General features: G+C 42.7%; 1 protein-coding gene across 2 annotated transcripts; it reads left to right on the top strand.

Moving 5' to 3' along the window:
- On the top strand, window positions 2,748–9,995 carry TMEM215 (transmembrane protein 215). 2 transcript variants are annotated; one of them, XM_013980192.2, is made up of 2 exons: window positions 2,748–3,213; window positions 3,438–9,995. In XM_013980192.2, exon 2 carries the CDS (start codon window positions 3,496–3,498, stop codon window positions 4,201–4,203), a length of 708 nt encoding a protein of 235 aa, XP_013835646.1. In that variant the 5' UTR covers window positions 2,748–3,213; window positions 3,438–3,495; the 3' UTR covers window positions 4,204–9,995. The 2 variants fall into 2 exon arrangements, with proteins under 2 accessions (XP_013835646.1, XP_003130731.1); XM_003130683.4 differs by having other exon boundaries at window positions 2,749–3,213; window positions 3,418–9,995.

Raw genomic sequence — 14,975 nt, 5'->3', positions numbered from 1 at the left:
AGGCTTATAATTAATCAGTAATTGAAGTTTCCTGCTGTTTTATATATGCGCCTTATCTAACACCTAAGTAAATGAACTGCATTGCTTAAAAGTCAATTGGAATTAGATGCTTGTATGAGTGAGAGGAGGTCTCTGTTCAGGAATGTTGCTTCTTTAGGCTCCAACTAGGTTTCCAGCACTATAGCTGGAGCACCTGCACAACACTAATGACGGTTCAATCCTGCAGAAGCGACTGTCAGAGAACCACAGAATAGCAGAGCTGAAATGAACCTCAGCTAGCTCCCCATCCAAAGCCTGTTTCACAGGAAACTGAAACCCAGGAAGGTAGTGATTTGCCTGAAGTCACAGGTAGAAGAAAAGAAGATAAAGGAATTTAGCAGGAAAGACTATAATGATCTGAGTGACATGCTTGATGTAAGTTGTCAGAGAATAAATGAACAGGACAATCCCAGTTTCTCAGCTGGACAAATAGGAAGAATGAGGGGGTCAAATGAGAAAGAGTAAGTGTTAAGAAAATTTGATGAGCTCAGTTTAGGTTGTGTTGAGTTTGAGGTGTCTGTATGCTATACAGACAGATATCAAGCGGACAATTAGATGTTATAAATCAAATTGAGGGAGAAGGACAAGGCTAAAAAGATAAATATAGAAGTCATCAGTATAGCTAGCTGAATATCAACACTGAAGGGCTTTGCTAAAATAAAAGTTAATAGAACAAAGAGGAGTTTATCAAGTAGACTGCAAATGAGTGGCCAGGGACAGAGGAGAATAGAAAGGCTTTAGTGAAGGCCGGGAAAGAGAGAGCTTCACAAAGGTAAGCATGATCAATTGTTGTGACACATGTTGCTGGTTACTTCTCCAATGTTCATTCTTCTCTTTTTCCTTGCTAGCAAAAACCCTGATTTTTTTTTTCTTCAGAGTAGCAATCTGGTCCAAAAAAGCACCCCCTCCCAAGCAAAACCTTGATTTCCCAGGCTCCTTTGCACCTAGAGGTAACCTCATGACATCCTTCTGGCCCATTAGATATAAGCAGATGTCTATCTACTGAGTGGGGCTGCCAGGAAAAGAATTATTTTCCTGGGACAAATAATCAAACAGCTGGCATCTCACTTTTGCTCCTTGCCTTTCCCACTTTCTTCCTTCTTTCCAAAATAACGGTTCTATGTCCAAAGGTACAGCAGCTACCTAATGAGCCTGAGTACCAGGGACACACACAATAGAGGCTGGAGTGGAAAAACTGAGTCTTATTCCTGATCTACTCAGCAGAAAGAGTGGGAAACTTGGGAGTCAAGCTTGACTTCTACTGCCATCTCACTTCCTTTGATCCAAAACACTTTATTCTACCCTAAACATCCTTCAAATTCACTTTCTTCTTACCACCCTACTATCCCCGCATCATTGAGACCCATGTGATGCCTTGCCTGGCTTACTGAACTGTCGTCCTATAGAGACTTCCCAACCTGTCTTCTAATCTGCTGTCACCAGGGAATGCTTTTGTGTTGATTCCCGCTTAAAATGCTTCCACAATTCTTCAGTACTTGTTGGATAAAGTCAAAAGTCCCTAGCCCCACAGACAGGCTCTTTGTGATTTGGCTCATGCCTTACATTGACTATCGTATACTATGCAAATATATATTTCATCCTTTTTTTTTTTTAACAAGAATCCTGTACCAAGTATTGTGCTAGGAATTTTACATTTATTTAGTCCTCGTAATGTTTGTTACTTCACATATTTGATAGTTAATAGTCTCATTTTACAGATGGTTCAACTGATTCTCAGACAGCTTAAGTCACTTGCCCAATAATGAACACAAACCTAATTTAGGTGGGAAAGGTCTGGATGTCAAAATTCTTTCCACCAAGGCAGGGCCCTACCTGAAAGAATGTAGTTTCCTCCCTCTCACGCCCCTCATCCCCCACTCCCACCTCTCCACACCCAGTTCATTAATTCCCCAAAAGTTGAAGAACCATGGCCAAAGCCAGTCTTGCCCCTGGGGCTAGGGTAAGCCCCAGTCTAGCCCCTGCTGAGGTTGGGGAGGAAGCTCAGGAGTTAGGACTCCAGGTTCAGCAAAGGAGAGAATCGCACAAAGCTAGAACTGCATCTCGGGCTACTTGTCCTGACCCGCCCAGTTAAGGCCCTGCCTTCTCCTCACTACCTGTGTATTAGAAATGCAGGAATGGGGAGCCTGGGCTAGAGACCCTTTTTTCCTTGACCCAGCCGGCGAGGCTGGCACCACAATCGTGTTGGAGTGGGATCCAGGCTTTAAGTCCACCCCCCTCTAGGATCCAGAGCTGTAAGACCAGGGCCCAAGTAGGACCTGGCACCTCCCTGCCCACTAACTCAGCCTGGGCACTAGTTCGGTGTGCTCTGGCAACGCAGCCTGCTCTGCTGCTAGAGCGCTTTTGCGCGCCACTGCCACCCAGCGCCCCAAACCAGAACTGCCGCGGGCAGCGGGACCCTGGAGGAGCATGCCCTCCGAGCCCTGAGAGCCTCGACGTTCAGGGAGGTCGGGAACCTTCTGTGAACTGCTATAGGTTGGATCAGTTCATCCAGATCTGTAACTAGAGAAGGATCCAAGTCCCCGAGGGACATCTTCAGCTGGCAGCTCTTGCCCTCAGACCATGGACTCCAAGCCCAGGCTGCCCCGTGGGCAAACTGGCCCGACTTAAGCTCTCCGGCCCGCGGTAGCCTTGCACCCCGGACCCTCCTCGGGCGCGGAAGCGGGTCCCGCCGCCCAGCTCAGCCATCCCGCGCAGAGGCGGGAAGAACTCGGGCTGCTCCAAGTATCTCGACTGGACCCTGAGCAGCCTCTTCTGCCCGGGTGGCCTCTCCTCAGGGTCTAACCACCTCGCGCCCCCGCGCGTCCGTCTTTGTTTCTGAGCTTGCTCTGAAAGTGATGTAACGAGGCCAGGCTCGCGAGCCGCTTTCCCTCTTTCCTAGATTAAGTCCTTCCTCCCTTCAGCTCCCGCGCTCTGCGAGCAGAGCTGAGCGCTGGGCTGCACACTGCTCCGCTCCCAAAGCCCTGGAGACCGACGGGCACAGTTGGGAAAGACAGGCTCCCACGTCCCACCTCCTGGATGCAAAATCGGTGGGAAAAGGCAGGCTTTCCTTCCAGAAACAAGGGAGAGAGCCGAGGGGACAGCTGCTGTGGAGATTTTTAAGGAGACTCAGACTGGCTTCTTTCCCTGCTCCTGGGAGACGACAAGAAACCTCAGGTACCTCAGTGACCCCAGTCGGTGGATGCCTGTATGAGAGAGAGGCAGGGGTGCGCTAGGAAGAAAGAGACAGAGAAAGAGGGGGAAACAGAGACAGAGATCCTGACTGACATACAGATAGAGTGGCAGAGGCAAGGAGTAAGAGAGACAGTTGGGTTGGGAAACTGACTTGGGTTTTTTGTTTTGTTTTGTTTTTTAACACAGTGCAGTTTTGCCTCTGACAGTAGAGAAGAACGTTGCTCCCTGGCCAGCAGGTAGCCCCCAACCTGAATGGAGTGAAAGATGCGGCCTGATGACATTAACCCAAGGACTGGTCTGGTTGTGGCCCTGGTCAGTGTCTTCCTGGTCTTTGGCTTCATGTTCACGGTTTCTGGGATGAAAGGAGAGACTCTGGGAAACATCCCCCTCCTGGCCATAGGGCCAGCCATCTGCCTACCAGGCATCGCGGCCATTGCCCTGGCCAGGAAAACTGAGGGATGCACCAAGTGGCCGGAGAATGAGCTGCTATGGGTCCGCAAGTTGCCCTGTTTCCGGAAACCCAAGGATAAGGAGGTGGTGGAACTGCTGAGGACCCCTTCAGACCTGGAGTCAGGCAAGGGAAGTTCAGATGAGCTGGCGAAGAAGGCGGGCCTCAGGGGGAAGCCTCCCCTCCAAGGGCAGGGCGAGGTGCCTGGGGCCAGCTCCATCACCACCCCCACACCCATGAAGGAAGGAGAATGTCAGAGCCCTGTCCAGAGCAGGCATCGAGAGGAGACATCCAGATACCTGGATGGCTACTGTCCCTCAGGCAGTTCCATCACCTACAGTGCCTTGGACGTCAAGTGCTCAGCCTGGGACAAGTCTGAGTGCCCTGAGCCCGAGGACAGCATCTTCTTTGTGCCCCAGGACAGTATCATTGTTTGCTCCTACAAGCAGAACAGCCCCTATGACAGATACTGTTGTTACATCAATCAGAGCCAAGGCAGGTGGGATCACGAGACAATAGTCTAAGCTTTGCATAAGAGGGTTGCTGTGTTGACAGATACATGACTACACGCAGCTCCCATTGGAAGGAAACTGCCCTGCTCCAGCAGCCTTCACACTGTTAGAAACTAACCTGGTATGTGATGGGTGTGCAAATCTCCGGTGCCTGAGAGCCATGTAAATTAGGCACGTTGGGGACATTTTAGGGAAGGGTGATAAGGGTTAAAGACACTGAAAGAGGCAATGGGTCGAAAAGCAAACAGTTCAAATTGCTTTTTAACAATTTAAACCATGTTCGATGTTCTGTAAAATAACCCCAAAAGTGCTACCCAGCCAGTACCTGCTGAAAGCAAGATAAATCTAGAGTGGGCTGCAGATACCAGGCATGAAATGATATGTGGACTATTCATAGGGAAACTGAGCTGCTTTCGGTCTGAAGAAATTGAAAGAAAAAACAATTCAATGTTTCATTATATGAAATGATCTTGTCTGGTGAAAGCTTTGCATGCTCAGTATTTGCTGAAAGAAAAAAAAATTAAGATAGATTAAGATAGAATATCTACACCCTTCTGAAGGTGCGATGGTTACAGGAGAAAGGGGAGTTAAAGGCAGTTGAATTATGTAGTTTTATGGTATTATCTTCAGACAAGATCAGGGATTTTAAATAAAGTGAAGTAAATGTGACCGGTTGTGTGAAAAACTAACATTTTTAGATGGCTATGTTACTTCTTAAACTCTTCATTTAAATTGACTTATTGGGTCTTTATCTGAAGTGTTTTTTAGCATTTACTATCTTTCATGTATAATTTCCTCATCAGGTGCAATATGAATTGATGTATGATAATTTTCATAGATTAGAGTCAAAATGGATTTTACATATGTATACACGTGTCTTTAACATTCCTGGGAGATGTAATTACTATTCCTATATGCCTTTTAAAATCTGAAGACTATGACATCAATACCACTAGTTTTGAACTTTATGCAGAATTTATATGAAATGCAATGGTTCGATTTCTGGAAATGTCATTATTTACATATTTGTTGAACACTTCCAAAGACTGTAAATGCCAATGAAATAGCGTTAATCCACTAGATTTAACTAAAGCCCAGTTTTTATTAAGTTCACCTGATCAGTGAACATTATATGACAAAAGCCTGTTTTATTTAATTTTTTGCCTTCGAGGAAAAAAAATCATAATAAAATCCTAAACTGTATTTCCTATTTCATTTGCTCAACTGGCAATCAACCAAAATACCATTTGACAGCTACTGAAGAGAAATACTGAATTATAGATAGAAATGATCATATATTTCATCTTAAAGATCAGGATTAGTTTGTATCCTTCAAAGAATGATTTATTTCTCATGATCATACAGTTTCAGTCACTTTCTCCCAAAAGGGGAATTGAGGACAAAAATTTTGGGCATACCTCTTTTATGTATTTCAGGTCCAATTCTGCAATTCCTTAAGTGTAGCAATTATTCTGTCTTAGAATCGTGCCCTTAAAAATCATAATCTTCCAATAAAATTCAACACTGAAAGTATGTAATTTTTTTTAGTAAGGCTTAAATGTTGGAAAATAAAATGTGTGATTCAGGCAAATTTTATCTTCTTGCACCTCAGTCCCTGAAATGGGAGAAGAGGGACTGACTTACACTAGATTATTTCTATCATTCATTCCCAGTTTGAATATTTTCTGGCATTGTGTCAAAGGCACTTTACATATTGCCATGAAATGAATTACAGCAAAACACATGTCAAAGTTATGCAATTCATTATAACAATTATGCAACAATGGATTGAATTCTTTTTGCTATTCAAAAGAATTTTGTAGAAGTATGAAAGCAGATTTGTTTTATTACCAAATATCATTTATTTAACAAAATACACTTCTTGGAATAAAATGAAGATGTAAAGGGTAAAATATTTTTAAGGAAAAAATTTACAATGTTAGTATTTCCCCAAATAACTGAACACATACTCTTGCATTAAATGTAATTTACTTTGGATTTGGAATGGAGGGGAGATAGTTGACTAAAATCACAATACCTCTTAATAATTCTAAAGCATTTTGAAAGATGGAAATCATGTTTCTATGAAGGTAAATATTACTGGATAACTCTTAGGAATAAAAATTTTCTCTAATCTGTTTGCCATTTATGGACACCTTTAGAGGTGAGGAGATGATAAGACAACAGAGAAAGATGTTCACATAGACTCAGCAAATTCTACACAGGGTCTGAAAAGAGATGTTTATAGTATCAGGTATGGTTTGGGGTTTGGAAAAGTTGTTTTCTGATTTCTTCAGCTCAAACTCCTTGACACCATACACAGACACACAGACAGACACACAGACACACACACACACACACACACACACACACTCTCTCTCCTCTCTCTCTCTCTCTCTCTCTCTCCAATTTCCAAACCCAAGTCAACTACTAGTTTAGAGAGATAAGGTATTTTATCCTATTTTCAAGTTCAATTTCAGAAGAAACTTAAAGTTTCTTCCTCCATCTATCTACTGAAGATCCTTAAAGTATCTAAGGATGACTTTGAGGGAATTTTCTGCAGTGCCAAAATAATAGTGTGCAAGTGTTGAGCTAGGAGGCTTAACTCTGATCACAAAGTATAAAATGTGTGACTGTGTGTGTGAATTTTTCTTAATATCTTATATATTAAGCAATCTCTGCCTAACCTGAAGCTAGGTATCCTACTGCCCCACCTCAACACTTCTTAAGTACTATTCAGGGTAAAACTGTCATTCTTTTGAACAGAGGTGGAAGAGGAGAGAAAGGGGTCTGAGCCTTTTAGAGGAAAGCAGTTCATTCCAATTAACATTGTTAGCAAAGTGTTAACATTAACATAAATGACACGAGGGTTGTTCCTGGTATACTTGAAGAGCTTTCAGACAGAAATTTAAGTCAGCATTGGTTATTTATTTTTATTTTTATTTTTGCTGTTAATTCAAATAGTCATTTTAACGATTTTAAATAGGCATTTTATTTTTGAAATCTCTACTGAATTTCTCTTGCTCTATATTCCTATTTATATTGCATATGGGTTTTTTTTTTCCCCAAACTGTTTCTTGATCCTAAAGTGTGAATTCAGCCAAGATAGCCAAGCTGAAGCATATTTAGACAACTGTTTCAAGATTTAGTTTCCAGTGCAATCACGGCAAACAAAATCCAGATACAGTTAAGTTCAGGCTCACTTCCAAACCCTACTAACCAGTACCTTTGAGAATGTTTTCAATAGTGTGGATCTTAATATCCATGAAGCTGGCAAATGCAGAGAAGGAGGATTATGTCTTTTAAAGGTTTTCTTCTTTTTCAATATCCAACCTCTAGTTATTTATGAATATCTCCCCCCTGCATCCACAGCATCATTTATTCAGTGAATTTGCTGCTTTACTATTATAACATTAAAGAAAGTGTTTTTGAAAATTCACAGTTCTATTATCCTAACAGAACTACTATTTTTCCATTTTAGTATATTCCAGGCCTCCCCTACATATGCACCTTACATATTATAATCATGCTTTTTTTTCTTTTCTCTTTTAGTTATATAAATATGTTTTCATATTTCTGTACAGTGTTCCTAATTATCACTTAACAATTGTGGAATATGCCATTTTAGTGAGCTACCATAAATTTATCATGCCACCCCTTACTGCTAGCCAAATATTAAGTGTTATGGGTGGCTTCGTATGTTTTTTTTTTTTTCTATTGTTGGTAACAAAGCTACATTATTTGTCATTTTCTCAAAAATTTACAACTGAAAAGCTGTCTCCTTATAAATGAGAGTAAGGGGGCAGAAATGTATAAACAGATCAAACACTCAATATTGTTTTTATCTTCACTCAGATAGATGCAAGACAGAAAGGTCCCCCATCAGGACCAGAGCCAGTCTCTTGAAGAGTAAGATGAGACATTTCCCTAGTTAAACTACTACTAGTATGTAACTCAACATTAGATTACAGTGGTGTCCATCTTTAAGAGCATAATGTCGAACAAGCAAAATGAGAAACATGTAGACAACAATAATTAATTTGTCATATTTCAAAAGCAATTTCTTAAAGTAGCTCACCACGTATTTTATAATTTATTTAATATGTATATACATTGTTACCTATTAGTGACTTACAAAATGAATTTCAGGAATTCGATGGACTCTATCCATGAGTGTTCTATGTTTCAGTTCCTCACTGGAAACATTAAACTGAAGATGGAGATGTGGACAAATGCTTGGTTCAACCAAATATCTCAATAAAGGATTGAATTCCATGTAGCCTCTTGTCCCAATAACATAAAAGCATGTGAACACCACTGAGTCAGAGATACGATGTCTTTGACTTCTTACTGCCTACAGGACACCTCCCAAAAAAAGTCTGTGTGATGCTGTCCAGATACACAAATAACCGGGCACTGATACTAGATCTCCTTAGTCTTTGGCAAGTTATTCTTGGGCCTGACCCTTGTTAGAGAGCCTTTCTTTATTTCTCCCTTTATTTCTCCTCCTCACCCCATGTGAGAGCCTATAGACTTGGTATTCTCGATGACAGAATGAGGCTTTGGCATGCTTCATCCATAATAACGTACAGAGTTACAGAAGGACATAAAGCTATTAAAACATCTCTTGTGCTGCTCTTTGCCAAATCTGTCCCTAGAAAGTTAAATATAACAAATATTTTGCAATTAATCACTTCCTTATTTTTTCATGGTAATTAAAAATGTAAGACAACTCCAGTCTGAGACAAGACCACCTTTGTTTAAAAGAATTAGGCTTTTGAAAATTACCTGCATGTAATACAAAATGAAAACTCTGGGCAATTACCTTCTACGCAAGTGATTAGATCATAAGACCAACTCACAAAGGACCACCTGTCACTGTGCTCTTTCCATCCCACCTCCCGTGCTCTACAGCAGCTTCCTGGCTGCTTCCTGACTGAGCCATGTGACTGCCCATCCTGAGCCTCTATCCTAACAATGTTCTCTGCCACAGACACCCACCCTATCTCTGCCCCTCTGCTGCTTAATGCCCTACCATCCTTCAAGGGGCAGCTGACACATCTTCCACGATCTTTTAGATTTTCCCACTCAGAAGAACACTTCTATTGTTCTCTGGTCTGACACTGCCTCCACCATTAACACTGTGCGTGTTGCTTGAGTATGTATCTGTCTCTCCAACTACAGGGTGAGTCTTTTAAGGGCAGGAGCCACACTGCATTCATCTATCCACTCCACTCTCCCCCCAGCACACATGCACACTCTGCCTTGTTCAGTGAAAACTCTCAATTGCACCATTTGGGTCATTCTCAAAGCCTACTTCCCCCTTTCCGGCAGGAAAAAAAACTGAAACAACCCTACCTTGTTAATTTGAATTAAATCAAACGGAATATAGTCGGCAACAATGTAGGTTAAAATAGGTTTCTGTGGGTTGGGACCCTAACTTTAATTTAGCATTTTGTTTTTTTGGGGAAATCACATCTTACATAACAAGTAGAAGAAAGAGATAAACCTTTCCAGAACAGTTTGTCCTCCCTCTGTGACTGACCTGACTACCACTGCCTGCCTCCACCATGAGTCAGTGACCATACTGCGCATGTGACAAGAACTGGTGATTCTAGGAACGTAACAACTGAGCTTTTGAATTCCTAACCAGAAAGAAGGTAAATATGTACTCGGGTTAATCCTGTAAGTAGGTCCACAAAATATAATTCCAGCTTTGACTACTGTCCCTCTATTACTCCTCCATCCAATATTTCTTTTTTTCTTTTTCTTTTTTTTTTTTTTCACTTTTTAGGGCTGCACCCATAGCTAGGGGTCTAATCAGAGCTACAGCTACCAGCCTCTGCCACAGCCACAGCAACACCAGATCCTTAACCCACTGAGCAAGGCTATGGTTCAAACCCACAACCTCATGGCTCCTAATCGGATTCATTCCCACTACACCATGATGGGAACTCCCCATCCAATACTTCTTAACAGGACCTTCAAGACCATCTGGGTATTCTCTCAGGTCCGATTTAGGGGAAGAAAAAAAAAAAAGTTCCCGTCATGGCTCAGCGGTTAACGGATCCGACTAGGAACCATGAGGTTGTGGGTTTGATCCCTGGCCTCGCTCAGTGGGTTAAGGATCTGGTGTAGCCATGAGCTGTGGTGTAGGTCGCAGACACGGCTCAGATCCCGCGTTGCTGTGGCTGTGGTGTAGGCCAGGGGCTACAGCTCCAATTTGACCCCTAGCTGGGAACCTCCACATGCCTTGGGTGCAGCCCTAGAAAAGTCAAAAAAAAGAAAAAAAAAAGATTTAGGGTGCTGACCCTCAACCCCACCACTTCTGAAGCTCCCGTTCTCTGTAAAGGCTGTGAGATGCTCAGAGAGTATGGATGGTAGTTTACAGAACCCTGGCTTGTTCTACAACAAGATGATGACATTGTTCAGCAATTCCCCTGAGCAGTTTTTAAGGCCAGTCTTAATAAGTTTTGACCTAAGTAATTTGGCCTATGAATTTCCTAAATTCCCTGCCTGGCTAAAAGTGGGGTTTAATTGGAGACATGCTTTTTCTTGACCATGCAGATATCAGGTCTCCTTCAACAACAACAAGAAAGGAGTTCCCATTGTGGCACAGCGGAAATGAATCTGACTAGGTACCATAAGGTTGCAGGTTCGATCCCTGGCCTCTCTCAGTGGGTTAAGGATCCGGCATTGTCGTGAGCTGTGGTGTAGGTCACTCACAGTTGTAGATGTAGCTTGGATCTGGCACTGCTGTGGCTGTGGCGAAGGCTAGCAGCTACAGCTCCAATTGGACCCCTAGCCTGGGAACCATACGCCGCTGGTACGGCCCTAAAAAAGCAAACAACAGCAACAAAAACAAGAAGGACTTCTTTTGAATAGGAGTGGGGAGGAGGCAGCCAACAGAGAGCATGTCCGTACAGAATTGTCAGCACAGGGGTAAGAGCCAACCATCCCTGATTAAGCCCATCACTGCTGTGGCATCTACCCCCTCCATCCCTTGACATCACCACCTCTCATCTCAAACAGAAGCAAATGCTAGAAAATGTACCAGAGGATACACCAAACATAAATGTTTCAAAAACATAAAGAGTGAAAGGAAAATGCTAGAGAATTTTGATACATTTTTTAAATGGCTAATAAAAGGATTATGCACACTTAATTTAAAAGTATATTCCACTAAAGGGCAAAATTTACCTAAAAATATCTTGCTAGGCAGAGTTAAAAGGCATATAAAATAGTATCCAATAAATGAATTCAAATTGGTTAAAAAATTACCCAATAATAGGCTAAAAACTAAATGTAAATAAAAACTAAGAAGTTAAAGGAACATAAAGTGAACACTATTAACTAAAGTATTCGAAATATAAAGATAGCATAATTAAATAATTTAAAACATAAATTCAGCCCCTCTGAAAGAAGAATGGGGTTACAGATGGGAGCAGTTACACCCAAGGCCAGGACAAACTGTGCTCAGCTGAGGCAAGAACAGGCAAGGAACAAGACTGGGCTCACTCCTCCCAGACAGGGTTCTCCCAAAGCAGGCTCTCCGAGCTCAGAACTGCCACTCCCCCATAAACCTGAGACCCCTCCAAAGCTTACCTTTTCCTAAGCATCAGAATCAAGGCCAGCAGCAAACTCCTTTAGGGGCAATGGGCAACATCACCCTGCAGAAGTCCTATCACAGCAGAACCGTCACTGACTATGCTTGTGTCAGCCTTGTCCAGTCTCTGTCCTCCTCATCTCTCCCTTCCTTCACCCAACAAGTCCTGGCTAGAGTTGGTTAAAAACCTAACTAGTATCCATGAGGATGCAGGTTCAATCCCTGATCTTGCTCCTATCTCCATGGTGCTCACTGCCTACGCGGGGAGGCTGGTGAGTAAAATGATGATGCCAAGGGCTGAGGCAAGGATTTTATAGCAGGAACACCTACCCCTCACCTTGGTGGGGGAGGGCAGTGAGCAAGAAAGGTGTCTAAAAGGATCTTACACACACAATTCCAATGTGTGTGTGTGTGCGCACGCGCTGGGGTGGCCAGCAGCGGGGGGTAGGGGAAAGGACTGTTTCTAAACATCCAGCCATTCTCTGTCACCAGCTGGGTGTCCTACAATTCAACTCAATTCTGACACTACCCAGAAATACCATCAGATCCCACGGACTAAGGGCTCAGTCCTACAAGACCGCCCCCTCCTTTACTTCAGATACCAGTCATCAGCCCAAGTTGTCACTCGTCCTTCTGACTCACCAGCTACAGACTGGAGGTTCCTACAATGCCCTCCTTGAGTCCAGTTAATTAGCGAGAGAGGCTCATAGAACTCAGAGAAACATCTTCCTTACTAGACCACTGGTTTATTACAAAAGGATATAACTCAGGAACAGTTAGAGAAGAGATGCTCGGGGCAAGACAGGGAAAAAGGGTGTGGAGCGTCCATCATCTCTCAGAGAGCACCACTCTCCCCAAACCTCCACATGTTCACCAACCTGGAAGCTCTTCAAACCCCATCCTTTGGGTTTTTATGTAGGCTTCATCACTTAGGCATGATTAATGAAATTATTGGCCATGGGTGACTGAACTCAATCTCCAGGCCCTCTCTCCTTTCATACCCCCCACCATGGGGTTTGGTTTCAATCTGACTCTCCTTTCAGAGTCAGACTGAAAGTTCTGACTCTCTAATCACATGATAGCTTCTCCTGGCAACCAGCCCCCTTCCTTAGGTGACCTAGGGGCTTTCCAAAAGTCACCTCATTAACATAACAAATGTGTCTTTTATGGTGCTGTCACTTAGGAAATTCTGAGGATTTTAGGGGCCCTAGGACAGAAACGGGATGAAAAGCACTTATACATTTCTTATTATAAATCACATCACTGTGTCATAGAGGGAAAATGTCTGATAGGAGACCTAAAGAATAGGAGGTAGCTGATTAAAGAAAAAGGGGAAAGAGTGTTCTGAGCAAAGAAAACAGTACATATGAAGACCAAGAGGGGACAAAGAGAATGACATGTGGGTTTTTTTGGAGAAAAGCAAAGGATCATCAGATGGCTAGAGAAGGGGTGGGTGGCCCTGGCTTGGACCTCTCCTCCCCTATTGTAAGGTTTTGCTGGCCCCAGAGGACCCATGCTGGACTGTCAGAGATGGAAGAAAGCTTAGGGATAATCCCATTGGCCTCTTACTCCACAGAGAAAGAAGCCCTGGTCAACCTGCTTGTCTCCAGCACAACATAAGGAAGGAAGATTTGACTCACCTTGACTAGAGCTTATAAGTTTAACTGAATTGCACTGTAAAAAGAATTAATTCAATAAGCAACCATTTGGTTTGGTTGTGATTCAGGGGTGAGGTTCCTTTCCTTTTGGGGACAAATAACTAATCAGACTAAGCAGTCCGCCTTTCCAAACTGTTGTTTTGCTATTGCATGGACGAAAATAACTTGGAGCTCTTAAACAAAAACATGTGATATAAACTCAGTTTCTAAAATCATCTCTGTGATACTTATTATTACAGACAGATTGATATATGGAATTTTTTTTCCATCATGGACAAGCCAACAGTAATTATGATGATAACCAGATTTACATCTCTATGCTCAACATTTTCTGTGCCTCAAAATGTCCCTAATGTCTCCCTTACTTCAGCTGCCTAGAACTCAGGTCCCTTGTCCTGCCAGTAGAGACACGTCAATGACACACATTTTCAAAGAGTATCCCGTTGAATGTTAGTTCCTCCAGAGATGAATATATGCTACATAATAAAAGGTTTTCATAGATAAGCTTGGGAATAAAACAATTTTTTTCTTTTCTTCCTTTTTTAACTGTGCATACTCCCAACACTCAGAGTAGGACCTGGTGCAGAGTGAGCACTAAATCAGTACTTACTGGATGAGTGAACGTAGGATTCCACAGAGCCATTTACTCATGTTCTTGACTTACAAGGAGACTGAGAGTGTAGCATTCCCACTGGGCTTCCCTCAGGACTAGTACTCAATGAAATATACTTTGTAATATCTTGCCCTAATCGCTACATCTGGAAGCACCAATCATGACTAAGAAGCCAAATTTTTAGAAACCAGAAAGAATGGTCAAATGCAAGAGTAATAAATTACACAACCCCCAGAATTACCCTCATTTTCTTGGCCCTTGCCAGTCACCCATGAGCAGTGTCTCCCAAAACCACTCTCCTCTCAGCAGGGAGAATGTGAGTGACTGAGGTAAATATATACCTGCTGGATATATTTTACCTCCAGATGCTAACTTCCCAGCTCCCTAGGTTTGCCCAGCAAAGATTGCCAGGTCCTGCCTTCAACTCAGAAATTGAATTGGTCCTAGATGCCAGAATCTGGTGAGAAGTTTTCATAAGAATTCTAAGAAGTTTTATGATGCAGAAGTAATGTGTTGTGGAACTAGCAACCCATGGGAAATTGCAATCCCTGACTTTCCTAGTCCCATCCCAGAAGACCTTGAGCCAGCATTCTCAGCTTCAAGCAAGAACAGAGCAAACACCATCAAGGCAGGCCAGTGGTTCTCAAATTCTAGCATATATCAGAATCACATATAGAGCTTGTTAAAATGCAGATTGCTGGGATCTATCCCAGAGTTTCCTATTCAGTGGAATTTACATTTCTGAGAAATTCTCAGGTGAGGCCAGTAATGCTAGTCCCTGGCTGCTTCCTCACTACTACCTGTGCTTTTGACTGGTTTTAAAGCCACAAGCCTGATGTAGAACCATAGGTCCAGCTATGCTCATGCAGTAGAATTTGGACATAATGCTGGGTACACAATAGGCAGT

This window comes from Sus scrofa, chromosome 10, assembly GCF_000003025.6.
Source record: "Sus scrofa isolate TJ Tabasco breed Duroc chromosome 10, Sscrofa11.1, whole genome shotgun sequence".
In the NCBI taxonomy this organism is placed as follows: Eukaryota; Metazoa; Chordata; class Mammalia; order Artiodactyla; family Suidae; genus Sus; species Sus scrofa.
This window is presented reverse-complemented; position numbering and strand designations above follow the sequence as displayed.

What these genes read in the sequence shown, in the direction of transcription:
- TMEM215 (XM_013980192.2), top strand. Translation starts at nt 3,496, where the DNA reads ATGCGGCCTGATGACATTAACCCAAGGACTGGTCTGGTTGTGGCCCTG.